Below are 23,266 nucleotides of genomic sequence, written 5' to 3'. Positions count from 1 at the left end.
GATGTAAAGCACTTTGAAATGCCTTTCTGCTGAAATGTGCTATACAAATAAAATTTGATTTGATTTTGATTTGATTTTGGTGTAATCAAAACAAGTTCAGATATGTCCTATTAAGTAATTGCTCACCTACTTTTTGTAACCTTATGGTTCGTCATCATCATCGTCATCATCATGTCTGGATGCTCTGGATCTAAAGCCACTTCTCCACAGGACATAGAGATCTTGACATCATGTCAATACCCAGACAGGACCACTTTTCAGGTTTTTGAGATACGCATTTTGTATTATTTTATTTTGGGAGCACATTGCAATTTAAACCAGAATAGTACCATCTACTTCTTCAGTATCTGTAAGTGTGCGGTATTAACAGAAATAATGCCATGTATTTTGTGGATGGTTTAACAAGTTTTGTACATTTATGATGCTTGCTGAAAAACAATTTGTCTTGGGATATGAATAAAATGGACTACCAGCTCAAAACAATCATTAAAACCCTTTTGATTAAAGAAAGGAACCATTAATGGCTTCCTATATGTAATATAATAACTTGCAAATATAGCAGTTAAGATATCTCACAGAGAACTGCTGTAGCCGTTACTTTACCTCCTCCTGTTTTCACCATTGATGCTTTTTTTTTTTTACTACATAACTGTAGTACTGTGTACTACAGTTATGTCAGGAATCAATATTTTGAAACCAAATTTAACCAAATGTACCTTCCAAACAAGGAGATGGTGAGGCTGCCCTTATAGGGACAGTCTGCACTTCCAATGTGCAACTCCCCCTTATCCCCAATCAGAATGTGCTTGGTCCGAAGCAGTATGGGCTGGCTGGTGTCTGCAATCACCAGCTTTCCTACAAAAGAGGGAGTGAAGAACAGTGATTAAACCATCTAGCAGCTCTTTCAGGGAAGTGCTTTCATTCACTTTTTGTGTAGCTACTTTAGTTGCCCTATGCAGCAGTACACACAACACAACTGCACCTCTTCTACTTGATCAGTAGAAGAGGTGCAGACTCCAACTCAATGGTGAGATACAACAGAAATATCAGAAGTTATAATAAATTTAAACCTTCCAAATATGTTTAAAGCATATGTCAAATCTGTATTTTATACTTCTATGATGGGCTATATCTAGTCAGATTAAATCAAAAAATAAGGGTCAAGCACAAATCTTTAAACCCTTCACATGGCACTGTGACTTCTACTCTCTAAAGATGCTTGTGTGTGAATACTTTGTATCGTACGTCAGTGATTAAATTAAGTCAGAATGTCATGTTAAATAAAAAACAAACAATGATTTCAATCAGAACAACAATCTCATATTATGCAAACTGAAAACATCCTGCAGTTTACTCTGCAGTTTGATTATCAAATGAAGCTTAAAACCACGAAGAGAGCGACGCAAAACTGTAACCTACTCCAATTTAGAGGTATAATAACGTAGTCAGATTCTAATGATGTTTCTTATCTCTGCTTCAGTATATGGTGCCGTCCACATTTATTGACATCTCTGGTAAAGATGCATTTAAAGCCTTACAACAAGTCTTTTGCAGTACCATAGTCTCACATCCTATGAAACTATTAATAAAAAAAACCACCTATTTAATAAATCAAAAAAATAACAAATTTACATTTTATTTTATTTTACTCCACAGTGGCACAGTTGTCTTGGAGCAAAAACGTTCTGGGTTGAAATCCCAGCCCAGGATCTTTCTGTATGGGGTTTTATGTTCTTCCTGTGTATACATGAGTTCTTTCTGGGTACTGCAGCTTCCTTCCACAGTGCAAAAAATGACTATTGTGCACTCACACACGCTTAGCACTTTCAGTGTTTGCTGAAAAACAATTCAGCAAGCACTTGAAGTGCTAACAACAATCAGCACTTCAATGCAGACAACCATGTGTGCATGACTGTCCTGTCTGTCTCTGTGTTGCCCTGTGATGGACTGGCAAACAGTTCAGGGTGTAGCTCACCTCTTGCTCTTTGACAGCTGGAGCTAATCACCAGCACCCTTCTGTTACTCCACAAGGATAATGAGGGAATGTTATTTGTTGTTTACCATAAGCGTTACTAATGATGAGAGTGGCTTAGCATCGTAGAGCAGTCATTTTACAATATAAAACAGGGCTGTTGTAAACTAATATTTTAGTAATTGAGTAATCTATTGATTATTCTTACGATTAAACAGTACCGTAATCGGATAAAAAAAAAAGATCAAATAAAATATTGGTATATCAAATAAAACATAGGGGTGCAGGCGAACGTAAGATGGGGAGGACGGAGAGAAATAGATCAGGGGACAGACTTTAAAGTCAGAATCCTTTTTTCTCTTCGGTGGCCCTAATCCTCTTCCGTACTTCGAGACAGGTACGTTTTTCTTGAGGAATTTTAATAATTGAGGTACTCGAATCATTCGAGGAATCGTTTCAGCCCTCATATGAAATATAAAAGTTGTAGTCCAGCAACAACTTCCTGTCGTTTCGATATACCCCAAGTTGTGTATTGATCATATTTATGCGTAATGGTCCATAAATATGTGAAGTGACTGCGTGAATATGGCTCTAGTGTGAAGTACTATCAGTAGAAAAACACATTAGAGATTCATTGCATTCAACATTTATCTAAGCCAATTTGTAATCAGTTTTTTTAAAGTTGATCCAAGTTAGTACCACGCAAAATAACAGCAGGCAGTTTCAGCCTTATTTGAAAATGCATTCCTTGTAAGGCAAATGTGTGCTTATTGTCATAAATCAGGAAATCAGAAACAAAAAGAACATTCATAGGCTCAGGTGCTCATATAGATCACAGATTATGAAAAATTCTTAACAGATCCCTTTGTCATTAACTTCATATGCTATTACATATCAAAAAAGTAGAATATTGTGTAAAATTTTAATATTTTCTGGCTAGTTATATCAGAAAGTGAAACTCGTTATTTAGAATCCACACAAAGTAAAATGTTCCAAACACTTGTTTTGTCTTATTTTGATAATCATGGAAGATCATGAAAGATCTGTCATAAAGTCGTGTTGATGTGGTGAGGCAGCAGGCGGGAGACCCAGGATGTGATGAAAAATTTGATTTTTTAATGACCAAAATGTGCAACAAAACAACTCAGTCCAAACAAAGTCCTAGACACCAGGCAGCACGGCCGAGCGAAAGCCAGGGCTCGACACCGGTAGCAACCGGTTACACAAGAGACCAAAAGACGGACTGGGCACACAGAACAACAGCGACTCGACGCCGAATGAGACGTGACGTGACGTAGGACCGACAGAGACACAGGTGACACTAAATACACAGAAGGTAATCAGGGAATGAGACACAATCAAGGGGAGACAGGACAACATGGAGACTCAGACACACAGGAAACTCGAAATAAACACACAGAAAAACACGGAACATGACAAGATCATAATTCAGTGTCTTGGAAAATTAGAATACGGCGGAAAGGTTCATTCATTGACACGTGCAGTCTTTTCAACATCTGCAAATTCTTCAGTGTAGATTGGTTGTAAAAGGTACAATATGGTGTAACCTGGTTGTATTTCTCTTTTGTTATAATTACACAAAATGTCTTTTTTTGGTTATTTGCTTTGTTCCTTACCTGACTGAAACACCTCTATAAAACTCTGTCATTGTTTTAATCGTGTTACTTTTTATTTTTTCTTCTGTGGTATCGTCTTTAAATTGTTACATCCTCCCATTCACAAATATGTTCATTTATCACCTGCTCCTATAACGACTTCAGTTCTTAAATACAAAGATGGAGACAATATTTTCAGTCAGATAGCTCCATAAATAATAAATAAATGTTAAAAACTGTGGTTTTCATGGATTCATTTGTTCATATAATAAATGGACTATTTGTTGTTACTATTAATGGCAGTTTCATTAATAAAAAACAGTGCATTAGATATACTTTACAAAGTCAAAATGTTTGTGTTTGCGTTCCTACGGTTCTAAGTCAATTTAGAAGAGCTTTTTTAGTGGAGTCTTCTTGCTCTTTCCGTTTGGTCATCATCATAGTCACAGTCTTGCCAATCTAACATATCCTTTGACTTTAAAGCTCCATCTGAGTTATCTTGTACATACTTTAATTTCTGCATCAGTAATATAATAAAAGAATACAAAAACATAGTCAACAGGCTTGTATACAGTTTTACTAATTAGTGGCCTTGCTTGTATGTAAAGATGCAAAGCATTCTTTGCCTATGAAGATCTGAAAGCTTTTGGAATATTGCTCCATCACTGGTCAACCTCATCATTTGGTGATGTGAATGTTTTGTCTCACTCTACCCCATGTGCTAATCTGAACTACATCTGCATCATTACATCCTTTTGAAAAGATGGAAATTCTTTCTGGAACCTGTGTGAAAAGTCTCAGTATCTATCTTTGTTTCCAACTTAATCTTGAGTTATGAGCTTTAAGGTTTATAAATTACCAGACAAAAACAAGTCAAATTTATTTCACTATAAGGAATGAAGAAGCAATGCTGGATTTACCTAACATACCTCCGTTCAGTATCTCAATTGAGTGAACTGTAGCTGAAGTTGCAAGAAGGATTTTCTGTCCAAAACCAATTGTAACACGGTGGTCTTCACTGTGTCCTGGCATCCATAGTCGAAGTCCCAACTCTTTATCTGGGCAAACTAGAGGAAAGAGAGGAAAGAGATGTATTACAACTTACCACTGGGATTTGTCACAAATCCTCACAGTGAATCTCAAAGTTTACACATCCCTGTTAAAATCCCAGGTCCTTGTGATGTAGAAAAATTACAGTCCTAATATTTTCAAAACTATTCCACCGTTAAAATCATGTAGAGACTAAGGCTAGGCAATAAATCATTTACAATATATGCCCTGGTAAATATATTGTACAACATTCTATGGGATACAGATAGGAAATATATCCAATAGAATGTTCACTAATTTCACTGAACACCAATCCAGAACTACACATCATAGGGGATGTAAACAGAAGAATTCAATTTCTCACTTCTAGTTAAGGTACAGGTAAGGTACACATCAACTAACTCACTCACACTTTGGTAAGCTAAGTTGTTCTTACCTGCTCCAATGCTGGAAACCTGCAGAGCAGCAAGAAGTGTAAACCATGTCCTAATATCCCTTCTGCCTTCATCTTCTGTCATTTTGTCTTTGATTAGAATACTGATGGAGCCTACAACATTAAAAAGAGGAAAAATAAGTAGAAGACAGAAGAATTATCTTGTAAGCAAACACAAAAAATGGTCTTTAAAAAAATAAAAAATCTCTCTCTTTCTAGCTCTGTATGCCGGGTCCCACCACAAGTTAAAACATTATTGTACAGTGTGAGGGATTTACACAGACCAGCCAGAGAGACACTGAATGGTTTCCAAAAAGATTCTTAATTTATTAGAAAATGTCAAAAAATAGTTCAAAAATGATCAATTGGGTTCAAAACAGAGATCAACATAACAGACTGCAACTCAGGTAATAACACGAAACCAGTATTTGTTTGACCAAATGCTTGTCAAACAATACTATGTAATTTTTAAACTAAACAAATACCAATGGAACTGAACTAACTACCAAAAAAGAAGAAACGAAAATGAAAATAATTTTAATCAAAATTTAAAATCTAAACTATTCACTTCTTAATATGTAAACTAATTTTAAGAATAAACAGAAAAACAGCTATCATTCAACATCCCTGTGTGACAACAGGAATAGCTGTCACATACAGATACCAAACACTAAAGTACTACTTCAGAATTACCTGGCCAGGGCTGTTTTGATGGCAAATTCTATACCACAGAGAGATTGTTTTAATTAAAACGTTAGCTGTAGTCTTACCACTTCTTTTAGGACATTAATGTTCAGCAAATGTCTTGCTGAATCATGGAACATTTTAAGTCCATTAATTTTAATAACAGATCTCTGGGAAGTACTAGGTGTCAATTCTGCTCAAAGAAATAACAGCAACTCAACTTGAGCTTTATAAACACAGGCCAAATGTAGAGATCTGAAAACCTGCTGCTTTTACTCATATCCATATTTGTGTCATGCTGAATGTTTTGACTTTGGTCTTGTAAATCATATCGCAGAATTACAAATTAATCCCAGATGATTAAGTGTAGCTACCAGTGACCTTTCATCTGATGCAAATATTTTAATAAGTAGTTGTGTCTACGCACAAAATAACATGTAGTTATAATGATGGTTGAGATTTTACCTGACGCACATTTTAACATTCAAGTGCTTGAAGTGAAGTAACAGATTTACAGTTCAAACATCTGTGATGGATTCTGCCACATTTACTGATGAGTGCTAGATGTATTTCACACTCAGAAAAATGTGTGTGTTTCTTCCTGTGTTTTTCACACACAAAATAATGCTAAACAGAAGCATATTTTTGTACCCTGACAATAAGCCACAGATGGGACTTTTTTTTTTTTTTTTTTTTTTAAAAAGGATGTTGTGACAGTACAGCACTAACTAGTTGCCCCCTGACATTTTAAATGTTTTTGTCTTACGGATCTACAGATAAACAGGCTGACACATCTCTGCACATCTAGAGCACCAAAATTCAGGAATAGGGACTGACTAGATGGCCCTAAAAAGCATCTAAATTTGGGTTAATCTCTCTCATCTAGCACTGTTCTGCACCTGGCTACTCTTTATTAAGCAGTTACAGCTAATAGTGAACAAAGAATAAAAAATGTTAAAAAAAAAAAAAAAAAAAAAAGAGTATGTAAAAAATGAATAACTCAGAATGCCTTAATTTTATCACTGGCTGAAAAACTGTCTGATTTGTTCTTGGAAACGTCCATCATGAGGGCTTGATTGTTGTGATGCCACAAGGTTAATTTTGCTGATTTTACTCATGTGCTTGAAGAGGAAAATAAAAACTTCCACAGTACTCCAATGTAAAGATGCAAAACAAAAATTTAATTCCACAGTTTTTTGCGTTATCCTTTACAAGAGCAATTAAATCTTAAATAACCTCCACAATACAAACTACGGTTGAAAAACCGTGTGGCTCTGTCGATCTTACTTGCAGCACCTTTCCTTTCTCATTCCTATCTAATTTTCGTTAACACTCAGGCCGCGCACCTCATTTGTATAAATTGCAAAGTGGCCAATTAAGTTATAAAGCACACAAACTTAAAATAAAGCACTAATTCACAATAAAACATCATGAAATTATCCATCCATTTTCTGTTCACCCTTGTCCCTTAGAGGGGTCAGGAGATTTATGAAATTAGTTACATGCAATATAATAATGCTATCTAAACCTCAACAAATGCACTTATTAAATTACTGATTAAACAAATAAGTTTTAACAGTCTGCGACAGACTGGCGACCTGTCCAGGGTGACCCCGCCTCTCGCCCGGAACGTTAGCTGGAGAGGAACCAGCAACCCTCCTGACGCCATTAGGGACAAAGGGTGTATAGAAAATGGATGGATGGATGGAAGTTTTAACAGTAACTGAATATTTTATACATTAACTTGGCCTCAACAATTGTCATTGATCCAAGTTTGACGCGTCTAACGCATTGGGAAGGAGCAGTGAATACTTTCTCACTATGGCAGAAAGTGTGACAGTGGAGCACAGGAATGAAAAAGCAGAATGCGACAGAGAGGTGATGATGAAAACATCCAAGCTAATAAGGTTTTATCTCTCATACTGGATATGGAACAAAACCATAATCCTTCTCTGCTTCTTAAAATGTTAGCCTTGCTAGTAGGGATTCTACAGTTCTGCCAGAAAATGGAGCTGTGTCTGATCTGATGCTTGCGAAGCAGAGGCACCACCAGGAATTTTGGGCCCAAATTAAATTGCCCCCTCCCCTGACGTAGCTGCTATTACAATTTTTTGAGTCTATTTGACCAGTCACAATTTTAAAGGTTTGCAACTGCCTTGCTTTCTTTTGTCCAATACTGATAACTAGCACAATACTTACTGCTCATGAATTTTACATGCAACAGTCCACATACAGTATGCAAGTAGGTTGTTTAATTTTGTTCTATTAGTTTTAGATTATTGAAATGTCTCCCCCACGTGCAACAGTCATAGGCAACATGCAAAATATGTATGAATCAATCCGGTCTTCTCAAAAAATGCTATGTAGTTGCATTTTATTCAAACTGCAGTATATAACTTTAATAAAAATATGTTTTCTCAATACTTGTTAAAGCTGTCACCATGTCGTGACAGTTTGTTATGAGACAGATAATCTGTGATAACCATCAATCTCCTCCACCTGCTCCCTGAGTACTATTACTGGCTAAAGTAATGCAACATTCTGACCAAAACAACCAATCAGAACCAGTAGGAGGATCTTAGTGCTGTTAATCAACCTGATTCACTTCACTGCTAAATGTGCATTAGCACATTTAGCAGTGAAGTGGAAAAACAACTTATTACAGGAAAAACAACTTATTACAGGAAAAATGTTTATCTGCTGTCATTGGTAGCTATGCTGACTAGACTAAGCATTCACAACAGGCTGCATTAGCTACAGCACAGCACAGAGCGATGGGGAGGAGGATGAGCAGCACATGAGATTGTGATTGACAGCACTAAAACTCTCCTGACAACTGACTGGTTGTTTCTAGCACTTTGAGAAAGCAGAAGAAATAGATTTTTTTACAGATTATCTCTCATGCCATACTGTCAGAACATAATGACAGTTTTAATAAATATGTGGAAAAAAAAAAAAAAAAAGAAGTTACATACTGCAGCTTTAATTTCACTTAGGAGAGGCAGGTCAGGAGGGACGTGGGTTAGAGCTGCTGCTGACTGACTCATCTGTTGTTAAATGTGGTAAAAGGTCCAAGGTACAGTTTAAATATATGAATATCTTGGTATTTTTTTTTCCTTAATTCAATAAGTGCTAGTGAAATAGAGGCAAACATCATAATTTAAGTTAATTATGATGAATGGTTGATAATCTCACACAGTCTACCCACCTCGGATAAAAAGTGGGTGATAAGTTGACACTCTTGCCTTTTTCTCCCTCTCCCTCTCTTTTTTTTTTTGAAACTTTATTATCTTTCTTAGCAGCATACTGCCACAGTCGTTCTTGTTTTTCAGTGACACTGCTGAACACCGTCACCGTCAAGCACTCCAGCAGGAACAGACCATTTCCTGCAGACCCAGGAGATTCAGGGCAAATACAGATGTGTGCTTTTTGTTTTGGGAGTGGGAACATTTAATTGTTACTGCTAAAATCAATCTTCGAAAATACAATATGATTAATTTTGTAATTGACAGGGCCCCAATTTTTTTTTTATTTCTATGAACAAAAAATTGATAATTGTGAAGGGCCCCCTGTTGGTCAGGGGCACTTAGAATTGTCATAACTTTTGCAAAGTTAGAGGCAGTGGGAGTGTGATCTTCTTTGGTAGTCACAGTAAAAGCTCATCAGCATTTTTTTGGTAAAACACTGATGAGTTTTTTTGGGGGGGGGAGGGGTTTAACTAAAGCTCACCAGCTTTGGTAAAAACTAATGAGTTTATGTGCTCTTCTCACAGGCCTTCAGGATAAGAAGAGGAACACAACACATAGTTGTGCAGGCATTTCTGTCCAATGACACAAATATTGTAAGTTGACATAAGGGACATCAAAATGTTCCTGCAGTTTCCTCAGATGTGATGTCAGACTTGAAAGAAATCAATTCAGATATAGTTTTGCTCAAAGATTTCAAAACTGAGGTTGCACAAATCAGATAATCCATTTACAACAAAGAAAACTAAAACTAAATTGCAACCTGCTGCTCATCACATGGCTTATGCTACTTTACAGCTTGCTGCCTCGGGCACAGAGGGTGCAGCTGTTGATCGTCAGAGAGGGCTTCTGCAGAAATATCAAGGTACATGTGATCCAAAGTTAATGAGAGGATCCACTTTGTTTCAAAACAGATTTGCACCATAAAAGATACCAAGGTGCCTTGTGTACTAGCAGCAGGGAAAAGACCTCTGCTAGCACTGCTACAGGTCTGGAAGCAGCAATGTATTTCCAGGCTGGCTGTAGCTGATATTGATGCATGCCCACCGCTGCAACATAATAACCTGTAAATAAGGGAAGTTTGCCCACAAGGAACAGGGAATAACCATACCCACCAAAACTTCCCAAAACTATGCCAGTTGTGGAGGAATGGAAGGATGATTAACGTTTGACGGTTTCTGTTAGACTGAAGTTGTTGGTACGATCCAGCAGCTTGCTGTCAGAGTGTGAATGTGTGTGAAGAATTACCAATTTCAATGTATAGTGTTTCTGAGGGTCCTGAAAAGCAATATATAAGTCTAACATCATTTCATTCCCTAACCCCACATCGGAGGTGTAATAATTTCTCTAGAATCTTTCCAAATTATGTAGAAATGACAAAGGTTCTACCTATAATCAAAATATAGCTAAACACAAGGAAACGTACAGACCTGTCTTCTATTTTTATAAATTTCAAATTTGAAGTCATCCTGTAGTGCCCCCACAGTTACATTTAAATGGCCCAGACTCTCTAAAGATGACTTATTAGCATATTATATGAAAACTGATATTCCTTTGAGTAAAATAAGTCTTCCTCTTCAATCTATTGTGTGTTCAGATGTTAACTGCAGTGATATTTCTCACTATATAGATATTCATACTATGTATGATAGCATTGTGGATGCTTTGTATGAGAGTACAAGACTATACCTTACATGCAGACAGGCTAATAACATCAGGCCAGGTTGGAATAAACGTGTGTCAGGATACCATGCAGAAGCTAAACAGGAAGATAAAATGTGGATAGAAGCAGGTAGACCAAGAGATGAGACTCTCCTAGATTATAAAAAAAAAAATCACTAGGGACCAAAGTTCAAATATGGCATTGGATACATTTCCAAATGTGAACAGAACATGAGAGCAGACTCCATGGCTGAAAACTGCTTTGTAATAATGCCATTGGCTTTTTTAGAGCCTTACACAGGTCTGCTACATTTCTCCCCAGTACCATAGAGGGTATATCTGGGCTCATAATATAGCAGCTCTATGGAGAAAGCACTATTCTGCCTTATTTAATTGTGTAAAAAGTGAACCCTATGGATTGGGAAACATTGCTAAGAGTGATGCGGTTATAATAACCCCTAGTGAAGTGCAGCAGGCTATAGCGTACTTGTGTGAGAGTAAGGCAACAAGTTCTGATAGCATTACAGCAGAACATGTGAAATATGCTAAAACGTGGCTGTGCTACTTGCAATGTGTTTCTCTGGGTTTATGACCCATGGGCAGTTACCCGAGTCCTTATTATCTGTTACTCTTGTGCCGGTAATTAAGGACAAAACTAGCAAGGTTTGGGACGTGTTGTGGTGGCACAGAGGGTTAGCACATCCCACATTTGGAGGCCCTAGTCCTTGACGTGGATGTCGCGGGTTCGACTCCCGGTCCCGACAACCTTTGCCACATGTCTTCCCCCCTCTTTCCTGACTGCCTACTATCGCAAAAATACAAGTCACTAGCGCCACAAAACCTCTTCAGAGAAAAGTAAAAAACTAGCAAGGTTCGTAGCCTTAGTAACTACAGACCGATAGCTTTAGATAGTGTGATATCTTTAGATAGAAAAATCTTGCTTGGTCTGCTCAATCAGTTTATTAGTACAACAGATAATCAATTTTGTTTCAACGCCAAGTTTGGAACTGATTTCTGTATTTATGGCCTGAAAGAGGCAGCAAGAGCATGTCCAAGAAAAAATTCATTTGTTGGGTTTATTGATGCCTCTAAGGCAGGGGTGGGCACTCCTGGTCCTGGAGGGTCGGTGTCCTGCAGCTCTTAGAGTCTCCCTGGTCCAACACACCTGAATCCAGCAGCTGAATCTCCTCCCAAGTGCAGTCGGGTTCTCCAGAGTTCTGATAATGACCTCATTATTTGACTCAGGTGTGTTGAAGTAGAGACACATCTAAAAGTTGTAGGACACTGGCCCTCCAGGACCAGGAGTGCCCACCCCTGCTCTAAGGCCTTTGATTGGGTCAGTCACTACAAGTTATTTGACAAATTAAAACAGAGGTGTTCCAGATATTATTATATGAATTTTAGTTTACTGGTGTTCTAACCAGAAAATGCATGTAAAAGGGGGCAATAACATCTCTGCTTCCTTTGGGCTGAGTAACTGTGTGCGTCAGGGTTTGCTTCTTTCACCTGCTTTGTTTAACTTGTACATGGATGACCTGTCAAAAGAAATTAACCTCTGTAAAACAGAATGTATGATTGGTGACACTCTGGTCAATCACTTTATGTTCTGTGATGATAATGATGATGACATTATCAGCAGTGTTACATGTTGTACATCCAGGTAAACATTCTGGGGAGGAAATTTTATATGAGGCACATATGTCTCGGTGTCCAATGGAGGTGCAAGGGATCTGAAAAGCCACCTGGACACGGAGAAACACAAAACAACTGTCCGAGGTGAGGGTAGTGCTAGCTTGATCACACAGTACTTTGTCAAACCAGGGAACGAGGATGCAGTGAATGCAGCGGAGGTTGCATGGTCATTCCACACAGTGAAACATCACAACAGTTATCGATCTATGGACTGCACGAGTTCATTGTTGAAAAAGACCCTCACTGATTCAGACACTGCCAAAAATTTTTGTTGTGCCCGAACTTAGACCGAGGCTATTGTTGATGGTGTTCTGGCACCTCATTCTGTTGAAGTGGAGCACGAAGCGCTCAAAGACATCCCATTTTGTGGTGTAAGTACTGATGGGAGTAATCACGGTGTGGTGAAAATCTTCCCCATAATTATTCAGTACTTTGATGGGAAGTAGGGTGGTGTGCAGAGCAAGTTGATTCAAGTGCAAGATACACCAAATGAGACTGCAACCACCATCACCAATTACCTAATGGAAACATTGGCAAAAAACAATTTGTTTTCCAAATGCGTTGCATTTACCGGGGACAATTGCAACACTAATTTTGGTGGAACCTGGCGTGATGAAGGGGGGAATAATGTATTTGCAAATTTGAAGAGAATGCTACCAAACAAAACATTGATTGGCGTGGGTTGCCCAGCACACATACTTAACAACTGTGTCCATCACGGGGCAGACAGACTTGATGTGGACATTGAGAATATAGTTTTTAAAATCTACCAGTACTTCCACATTTACACTGTTCGTACAGAGTCCCTCAAAGAGTACTGCGATTTTGTTGATATTGAATACAAGAGGATGCTGTCACACAGCAAGACAAGGTGGCTCTCTCTGTTCCCAGGCATAGAGAGGATGCTACAAATGTTCCTTGCTTTAAAAGCATTATTTTTGTCTCAGGAAAAGCCACCCAGGATGATCAGGGCATTTTTTTGAAAACCCATTTAGTGAGATATACTTGTGGCACATGCACTTACTCATGTCCGTCTTCCACAATCACATTCAAAAAATGGAACGGGAGAACAACTCCATCATGGAGGTTAAGAAAATATTGAGCAGCATCCACAACATTCTTATTGAACGGAAGAACGACAATTTCATGCCCCTCAAAGTTAAGGGACTGCTGGCCGAAAATCGCAGAGAAGGACTTGAAGAGGGCTATGACAAGTTCATGGCTGATGTGCTCGGCATGTACAGTTCATGTTTGCAGTATCTGGAGAAGTGGCTGACACCTATGGGTTAGGGTTGCTGAGAATAGAGGGTTAGGGTTAGGGTATCCCCTGCACTACGGTGTCCCCGGCAGGACAAACATTTCGGAATTGTGGTAATACCAGCAATTACAGAAAACAATAGTACCCTCTTCTGTAACATTTATGCACTGCTTTACATTTACATCTGTGAATATGAAAATGTTTTACGAATATTTGACTGTTTGGTGTTGATGCATGACAAACGTAGGAATCTATTCTTTCCCATGAGACATTGTATGCAATGTGCTAGTGTTATGGTTTTCATGAACATAAAGTAAACTAGAAAATTCCTGAAGAAATTTAACTGGGGCCTGCCAAAGTGTGCCCGTCGGTTTGGACCCAGGGTTCTGATGCTAAAAATTAGCATAAATGCTAAGCTTAGCTAAATAGTAGTCATTAGCTTCTGGAAAGTCACAAGTATGTTAAGTAAGCTGGACATGCACCATTCAGTCTGCTAAAATGAGTGTATGAGCTGAAATTAGCCAAAATGCTAATGTAAGCTTAAATACGTTCAGCAGCATGTGGGGTATCATTAGAATGTTCTCTATAATTTACTTACTCCATTCAGTATACTAAACATGGCTATTAAGTTAGAAAAATAGGTAATAGCTTATTTAAGCTAAAAGGCTAATGCTAATGAACTGCCTTGCTGTGCAAGGAAGTTCCCTAACCTGAGAGAAACAGATAATGGAGAATCATATTATTGCACTGCCTGTGGCGGTGCACTAACCTGCAGTGCACTAAGAAAAATAAAATTTTGAACACGGGTCAATACTCATTAAAACCTCAAAGAAATCAAAAAGTAATCAAAAGTAATTAGTTACATTACTTTTTAAAAGTAATCAAAAAAGTTACACTACAATTACATTTTAAAAAAGGTAACTTGTAACTGTTACGGATTACATTTTTAAAGTAACTTACCCAACACTGCCAACAAGTTCTTGAGCAACTGATAAACTGTCTGACTAAGCCACCCATATTGGCCTTTCCAGATTTTTCTCTCCCATTCGTTCTTCATACAGACGGATCCAGTGAGGGTCTTGGAGCTGTACTATATCAAAAACAAACCGGAAAGTTGCGCATTATTGCATATGGATCGCGAACACTGTCAGCATCAGAAAAAAATTATAATCTTCATTCAGGCAAATTAGAATTTCTTGCTCTTAAATGGGCTATCACAGAGAAATTTTGCGATTATTTGTACTATGCCCCCTTTTTCGCCCTTTACAGTGACAACAACCCCCTAACTTATGTGTTATCAACTGCAAAGCTGAATGCCACAGGGAGTAGATGGGTTGCAGAACTCGCCGACTTTAATTTCACAGTTAAATATTGTCCGGGCAAAGAAAACATTGATGCTGATAGCTTGTCTCGGATGCCACTAAATGTAGAGAACTTGATGGCTGAGTGCACAGAGGAGATGTCTTATGATGCTGTAGAAGCGACTGTAATGGCAGTAGAGACACAGTTCGAGCCAAATGCCTCCTGGTCAATGCCTACCTCTATTTGCAGTACGCTAGACACTCAGGGGAACTCTGTTTCATTAGCCCCAGCAGCTATACAACAAGATCAGAAAGATGATTTACTTATCGGGGTGGTGTTGCAGTTCAAATTGTCTGGAGTGAGACCCCCAAGACATGAACTAAACAAGCTTGGGCCAGAGGGTCGGTGTTTAGTAAGGGAATGGGATAAATAGGAGTTGGATGAATCTGGGGTGCTTTGGAGAAAGACTGCCCACAGGAAGCAATTGGTTCTTCCAGAACAACACAAAGCAAGGGTCCTAAATGACCTACACGATCAGATGGGCCATCAGGGCACCGATAGGACAGTGTCATTGATCAGGGATCGTTTTTTCTGGCCCTACATGCAGCGCGAAATAGAACAGTATGTAATGAAATGCACCTGTCTGAAACAGAAAAGACCTAGCCATGAGTCAAGAGCTCCCCTTGTAAACACAATCACCACACAGCCCTTTGAACTTGTGTCAGTGGACGTTCTCCATCTAGATAGGTGTAAAGGTGGCTATGAATACATATTAGTGATTGTGGATCATTTCACACGATTCGCACAGGCATACCCTACAACATCAAAATCTGGAAAGACAGTAGCCGACAAAATATTCAATGATTATGCACTGAGATTTGGGTTCCCGGCACGGATTCACCATGACCAAGGTGGTGAGTTTGAAAACCAACTTTTCTCTCAGCTCTCCAAATATTGCAATATGGCAGGATGAAAGACTTCCCCATACCACCCTCTGGGAAATGGTCAAGTCAAACGCTTCAATCGGACATTGATTCAGATGCTCAAAACCCTCACAGACAGGGACAAGACAAACTGGAAAGACTCTCTGAATAAACTTGTCTTTGCCTACAACTGCACACGGACAGAAGTGACAGGATTCTCACCATTTTATCTGTTATATGGCCGTTCCCCAAAACTACCCATTGACTTGTTGTTTGGTTTACCAACAGAAACAGGTAGCCAGGATCACCATGCTTATGTGGAACAGTGGAAAGAAAGAATGCAGCAGGCGTATGCCATTGCACAAGAAAATGTGCAGAAATCCGCCCAAAGAAACAAAAAGATCTATGATGCAAAAGTAAGGAGTTCAATGTTGTTTCCAGGAGATCGAGTGCTAGTGAGGAATTTGACTCCTCGTGGTGGTCCTGGCAAACTCAGGAATTATTGGGAGGATGTCATACATACCGTTGTTCGACAAGTGGGAAAAGACGTTCCAGTATATGAACTACGACCTGAACAAGGGAAAGGAAGATGTAGGACACTTCACAGGAATCACATCTTGCCCTGCAACCACTTACCACTGGAAATTGGAACAAACAGAGCCGTAAAGAATAAAAGAAAAGCTACAGCAAAAGAGGACACAAGGGAGGAATGTGACGATGAGGATGATGAAGATGATTATTATCCCGTGGATTCATTTCGTTCATCAATTCAGCCAGTCACATCAGCGACTGGCTAAATCGCTGATTTAGCCAGTCGCCAGTCATTGGTGCTCCGAACCAGCACCAATGGAGCGCGCATTGGAAGTTCATCAGCTTGACTCTGATTCTGAACATCAGTCAGGAAACCAGGTGACTCAACCTCAACACTCTCCTGATGCTGGTGTAGCGACATCCATAACTCCACCTGATCACACTTGTTGCTCTTCTGAATGGGAAATGGACATGAGACCACATCGACCACAGAGACTGCGTCGGCCCCCAAGGACACTGAGATATGATAAAATGGGTTCTCCATCATGTTACAGTGTTACTGCACTTCCCTCTTATGCAAGACACCCAACTTGGATACATCCTGTACAGCTGTGCAACAACCAGCACCTTTACTTGTATGGACTGTAAAGTGAAATATGTGGACTTTTTTTTCCAAATGTGGCACTTGAGAAGTGAAAAGGACAATAGCCTTGTTTTGAGGAGGCCTGAGGCTCCAGAAGTGATGACATTATACACTTGCTTGTATGATTTATAAGAGATGCTGTGATGTCAGTTATGTGAAAATTGAAAATTTTACTGTTGTTTAGCAGTGTTTGTTAAACTTTTCAAGGTTTTTCGAGTGATAAGATGGGACTCAAAAGATGGTATGTGTTATAAGTCCAGGTTTGTGCGACTCATTGTAGAACCGCCCTTATGAATGTATTTCATGATGTTGAGGACAACATCTAACTTTGAGGGGGAGTATGTGATAGATTGAAGTCTGGTTATTTCAGAGACTGTCAGGTCTGGGTTGGCTGAGGTAGTGATCGGAGTCAACCAGCAGGGGGAGTCTAGCGCTCGTGCCAGCTATAGTGAAGAGCACCGGAACTTCCTCCTTGGTTAATAATAACCGTTGGAGCAGAAGCACTGTGTCCAGCTCTTTTATTAAAATACTCCTCTTCTTCAGGGCATTTACATATACTTAGGTGGACTTCTGGGAGTGTTTCCAAGATGGTGGGTTGAATCTGTAACCTGTCCTGATCAGTGCCAAAGAAAATTCCACTGAACTCGATAAAAAGATTCAGTTCTTTTTCAAAATGATATATAATGCGTGGAGTTAGATCAAGAAAGAGACAGGGGAGTGCTGAAAATCATGGCCGGGCCGGGACTGATCTAACAAACGTTGAAAGCAAGGCTAATACGATGCAGGCCTCGGACCCTAGCGAGGAGAGCGAGCTAACAACTGCTAAGGCTATCCAGAATCTATGCAACAATATCAAAGAAATGCAAAATAACATCATTGCTATGAAAAAAGACATGAAGCAAGACATGAACAGCTTGAAGAGAGAAATGAACAAGAATCTGGAGGAGGTCAGTTCGGACATTCTAAATCAAGCTGCTAGGCTAAATGGAAGCAGAACAACGGGTGAACAAACTGGAGACGGTGAATATGGATTTGAGAGATTCTTTGTCTTACTGCCTCAAACAGCAGAAAACTCTCCTGGACAAAGTTACTGACTTAGAAGGAAGATCCCGACGCAATAATACGGCATTTATGGCTTTAAAGAAGCTGAAGGTAACACCATGCAGACGTTCATTGAAAACTTTCTGAAAGAGCAGCTCTCTGTCAACCAAGTTTTGCAGATTCAATGAGCACATCGTTCACTAGGACCTAAACCTCGAGATGCATCAATTTAAAGGTTCATACTCATCAACTTTCACAGAAAGAGAAAATCCTTAAAGCAGCGAGGGGAAAGAAAACATTTTATGATGGCAAACTGATCTCATTTGCGCACGATTTACCACCCGAGATAAATAATAAGCTTAAGAAATACAAAATCATCAAGAAGATTCTCAAAGAGGGGAAAATACGGTTCCAAACACCTGATCCAGCTAAGATGAGGATTCACTGGGACGACGGACCACACCTGTACGCGAGTGCTTCAGAAGCGGTGGAGGACATGAGGAAGAGGGGATACCAAGTGGACATGCCGCGACCTTCCACTGCAAATGAAGAACCAGCGATTATCCAGGACGCACACTGGAATAAAGTGGGAACCTTACTTTACCTTACCTTACTTAGGGCTGTTCCTCCTACAAAGGAAGAAAAAAAGGATGTCGGAAAAAATTAGATCCCCTAGTGTTATTTACCCTTTTTTTTTTTGGAACTTTATTTATTTATTTATTTTTTTAATAACAACATACAAACATGAATACAAACTTCAGACTCATATTGACATTTACCAGTTACATTAAACGTGGCATCGGAAGATGAGATAATAAGTATTCTTAACAGGTGTGGGAATGAATACAAAACATCTAAACAAAAACAACACAAAAACCGTAAATAAAAATAATACAAGCTTACAGTTAGATCCTCTTAGAGATAAAGTGGTCCACATAGTCTTGGGTGCCACGGCATTTTAGGTTGGTCCAGCAGAGCAAACAAGTGCAGGAGGGTGATTCACCAATTACATCATTGGATTAGTAGCGCTGTAATAAACTTCCATCTCGTATTAATAGTAGCTTCTTGGAGCCTTAAGGAGTATGTGATTTTTTCCATCAAATAAATGTCCCAAACTTTCTGAATCCATATGTTGTATGTTGGAGGTGATGCTTTCAGCCATCTGATAGTTATACACTTCAATGCTGCAGTCAGCAAAATTCTTAGGAGATATCTATCAGCCTTTCTGTCTATTCCATCGGGTATTACTCCTAGAATTGCCACCAAGGGGGTTTTTGGAATATTTTTCCTGAAAATTATCTTGAGGGCATCAAAGATATCCTTCCAAAATTCACTTAATTTAGGGCAACACCACAGAATATGAGTATGGTTGGCGTTCCGTGTCCCGCAGTTTCTCCAGCATAGATTGGGTTGTGTGGGGTACATTTCACTGGTTATCGCTGGTGTTCTGAAAAACCGGATTATTATTTTCCACTTGAATTCTCTCCATGTATTAGAGTTTCCCTTACCCCTTTGTATATCCATTAGGAGATTTTCTATAGGTGTGGATTCAAGAAGTTTAGTCCAATTGTCATGTGCCATCAGAAAGGTTCTAAATGGGGCGTGCTCCGGTGGCGTAGGGGGTAGCGTCAGAACCTCCGTCTTTATGATATCCACTTCAGCTTGTATGGCCTTTGAGTTGCTAGCAATTTCAGAATGGACCGCTTGCAGTTCAGATTTTATAGCTTGGAAATCATCCGCTAATGCACCTTTAAGTTCGTCTCTTATCACCTTACCGATATCTCCTCTCATTGACCGTAAAATGTCTGCTTTCATTTCTTCGCTATTCGTATTTGGCTCAGCAGAACCCGTGGTTAATGATGGGTCGGCATCTTCTGTTGTTCGCTGCCTCGAGGTCCTAGCAGGCCTTGTAGCATTAGCGTCGCTTCCGTTTCTGAATTTTTGAAGTTTTTCGACCATTCCGGATAATTATGTCCGAACCTTCTAGCTTATTTATGGTCCTAAGGTTTCCTCTTCAGTATATCCACAGATATCAGCGTGGTTAAAGCTGTTTTTTCCCCTTTTCGTTTGTAATTAAGTCGGGTTTTGCAGGAGCTCTGAAAAATGGGTCCTACACCATATCTTGCTCACCAGCGCCCCCCGTTATTTACCCTTTTGACCTGGTTTGAAGTGGTTAAGGTATTAAACTTGGATAACCAAATACGAATTCTCAAATGTGCCGCCTTTGACTCAGATTTCACCCCTAACCAATTAGACTCAAGTTTTAAAAACTGGTCACAGAAAGGAATAACTGCTTATTGCAGGATACTGTACAAAAATACACTACCAAGTTTCCACTCACTACAACAAAAATATGATTTAGAAAAAGGGAACTTCTTTAGATATTTACAATTTAGACAATATCTTTTTCTCAAACATATTAAAAGACTGTATCTCAGATTTTAACAAAATAATTCAATTGGTTTCACAAGCTTACTCCACATCTGGCAACATCTCAATTTCCAAACTTTATCAGGGGTTGTTGGGGTCCAGAGGAAGGTCAACAGATTATGTTAGGAAAAAATGGGAGGAAGAGTCGAATGCTGAAATACCACAAGAACAGTCAGTGGGACAATATATGTGAATCTGCTGCTTCAACCTCCTCCTCAAACTATTGGCGGAAATTCAGTTGGAAAAACTTGCTACGATTTTTTAGAACACTAAAGCAGCAGCTTTATAGAAACCCAAATGCTTCTAAATGCTGGAGAGGATGCGGGACACAGAGGCAAATCACACCCATATTTTCTGGTCTTGCATAAAGATCAAGTCTTATTGGAAAGAAGTTTTGGAGAAGATTGAAACAATTTTGGATCTTAAACTCCAACAACCCACCATGTTATTGCTGCACAGAGCCGTTCCTGAAAGTTTGAACACGTGTGACAAATATTTAATAAAACTCTACAGCCAAAAATTTGATCACTCGGAAATGGCTTCAACCTGACCCACCAACGCTAAAGAACTGGCTGGAACTGGTGGACGAAACCCACAAAATGGAAAAATTAACGTTCAAGCTGAGACTGCAAGCGGACCTTTACAAAAAGAGATGGAGCAAATTGGCTAGATTTCTAGAAAATAATAACTGAATCAGGTCTCTTATACTGTCACTTTAAATGCTGCTCAAAAATCCAAAGATTGGGATGTAAATTTGTATGCTGTTTTCATCCTGTATCTTTTCATCTTTGTCAGAATGTAAGTAATTCTTCTTGTCGACAGTTGTTCCGTTCAGTGTTCTGTATGTCATTGTTAATTGAAACATAATCAATAAACGTATAGCAAAAAAAAGTAAAAAAGCTGTATATAACTTTAGTTGTTCCAAAAAAGCATGGAATAGTACATTTACTACACTTTAAATTGTGCTTTTCTAAACTTTAATTACTATTAAAATACACTAAGTACAAAATTAGTTCCAAGATAACACAAGTATACTGATAATTAGTCTGGCTTCAAGTATGCTAAAATTGAACATGCTTAGTATATTGATTTTTCACCTGGGTTGATATGCATTAATAAACCAACATGCTGCGCAACAACGAAGAAAGCGCAAAAGGTTCTCCAAGGCCTGAACCACCGGGCCATAACGCAAGAGCTAACTGGAAACTCAAACTTTATCAGGGCAAACACAGAGTCAAGCATGTCGAGACGTAAATGCACATGGCGCACATAATACATTGTTCGTGAAGAAGTATCATTCTCACTGTACGCTCACCACGCACCTATAAATGCGCATCTATGACCATAGAGCGCAGCTCAATGTGAACATTTGGGGTTCACATTGAGCTGCACGAGCAGAGCAAACGCACTGGATTTAAACTTGACCCCTTCCTTGATGAATTATACAAAGAAACATGGATCCTCACATGGGGTTTATATAAATGTCCACATGGGTCAGCCTATATGAGTGATCCGCACCGCGGTAAACTTCAGAGATCAAACTACAACAGTGTGCATGATGTGGTCAACGTGCAGAAGAGCCAAAGATGTGATTGGTGCACGCTCCCTGTACAATGCATGAAAACTATAAACCCATCTTTCTTTCAGGAATAATTCTGCCCCGACAGTAAAATGCTCACTTCAGAAGAGACGCTTGCAGTCCGGCTTTTTGTATTGAAAAAAATAAACATAATTTTTTTTTTGATAAGAACAAAAACACACAACACTAAGCCTGCGTGGGGGGGGGAATGCTGTGGGAAAGCCTGATTAACTCTGAAGCCACTTTAAGAAACAACATAATGGTGTAAAGGTATTCATAGGAATGGGCAACCCATTCTCACTCCCGACTCGTCATATATTGACATATGGGACGTCCGTCCTCGTCACATATTGACGCGCAGGGTACCCCTTTCGCGTCAATATGTGATCCAAGGGGTTTTTACCATATGCCTTTCCGTAATTTTTGCCCTAAACCTAACCAAATCATGGGGTTTTGAAGATTTGGCAGCGTTTGCTAGGACTCTTCGCGTCAATAATCCATGTAAAACATCCGACCTTCCCAAATCGTCAACATCTGACGCTGAAGGAACCTGCCCAAGTCGTCAAGTATTGACTCGTCAATATATGACGAGTCGGGAGTGAGAATGTGTTGGAATGGGATATCACAGACATCAGCTAGTGCAATAATACCCGACATCCTGGATGACATTGTTAACCTGGCCAGCCAATAGGTCAGATTTTCCTACATTGTGGAGAGACCATGAGTCCACGAAAAACTAACTTGTGGAATTTTAATTATTTGGACACTATCATGCTGCAACTAGTAAGTGGACATTTGTCACCACCCCATGCGCTGGCTCCTAATCTAGTTCCACACCCCCAGACTGTAGAGGAGATGCACTTCAGTAATATGCACACCCATGAGAGCACAACTGTGGAGCATGCTATGAGCCTCATAAAATGCCATTGGCGGTGTCTAAACGTTATTTCCTCTTAATGTGCCTACCAAAAATGTTTTCAATTTCCACCTTTCTCACATTGCTTTTGATGTGCATTGCATTCTTCGCCCTAATTTCCCTGTGGTTGCCATCTTTAATCATGGAATAAGATGATCAGCTGACTCATTTAAATAAACACTGACATTCATAAGGTGCTTTGCATTGACCTTTTATGATTGAATGTGGTAACATGCAGGGGGCAGAACCTGAGGCAGGACCTTGTGCACAAACTTTTTGGGTCAGCTAT

The 23,266-nt window shown here is 39.3% G+C and overlaps 1 protein-coding gene across 2 annotated transcripts in view; it reads right to left on the bottom strand.

The window, feature by feature from the left end:
* Positions 1 to 23,266, bottom strand: part of LOC122821204 (cell migration inducing hyaluronidase 1) — a 153,887-nt gene that overhangs the window by 129,577 nt on the left and 1,044 nt on the right. The window contains exons 2-4 of one of the 2 annotated variants that reach the window (XM_044098968.1): positions 5,075 to 5,185; positions 4,509 to 4,655; positions 717 to 855 (exon numbers count right to left, since the gene is read on the bottom strand). In XM_044098968.1, the coding sequence (XP_043954903.1) occupies positions 717 to 855; positions 4,509 to 4,655; positions 5,075 to 5,185 (397 nt within the window). The remainder of the gene's footprint in view (positions 1 to 716; positions 856 to 4,508; positions 4,656 to 5,074; positions 5,186 to 23,266) is intronic. The other variant, XM_044098969.1, reaches the window with a different exon arrangement.

This window comes from Gambusia affinis, linkage group LG02 (genome assembly GCF_019740435.1).
Source record: "Gambusia affinis linkage group LG02, SWU_Gaff_1.0, whole genome shotgun sequence".
NCBI lineage: Eukaryota > Metazoa > Chordata > Actinopteri > Cyprinodontiformes > Poeciliidae > Gambusia > Gambusia affinis.
Note: the sequence above shows the minus strand (reverse complement) of the source record. Positions and strands in the feature narration are given on the sequence as shown.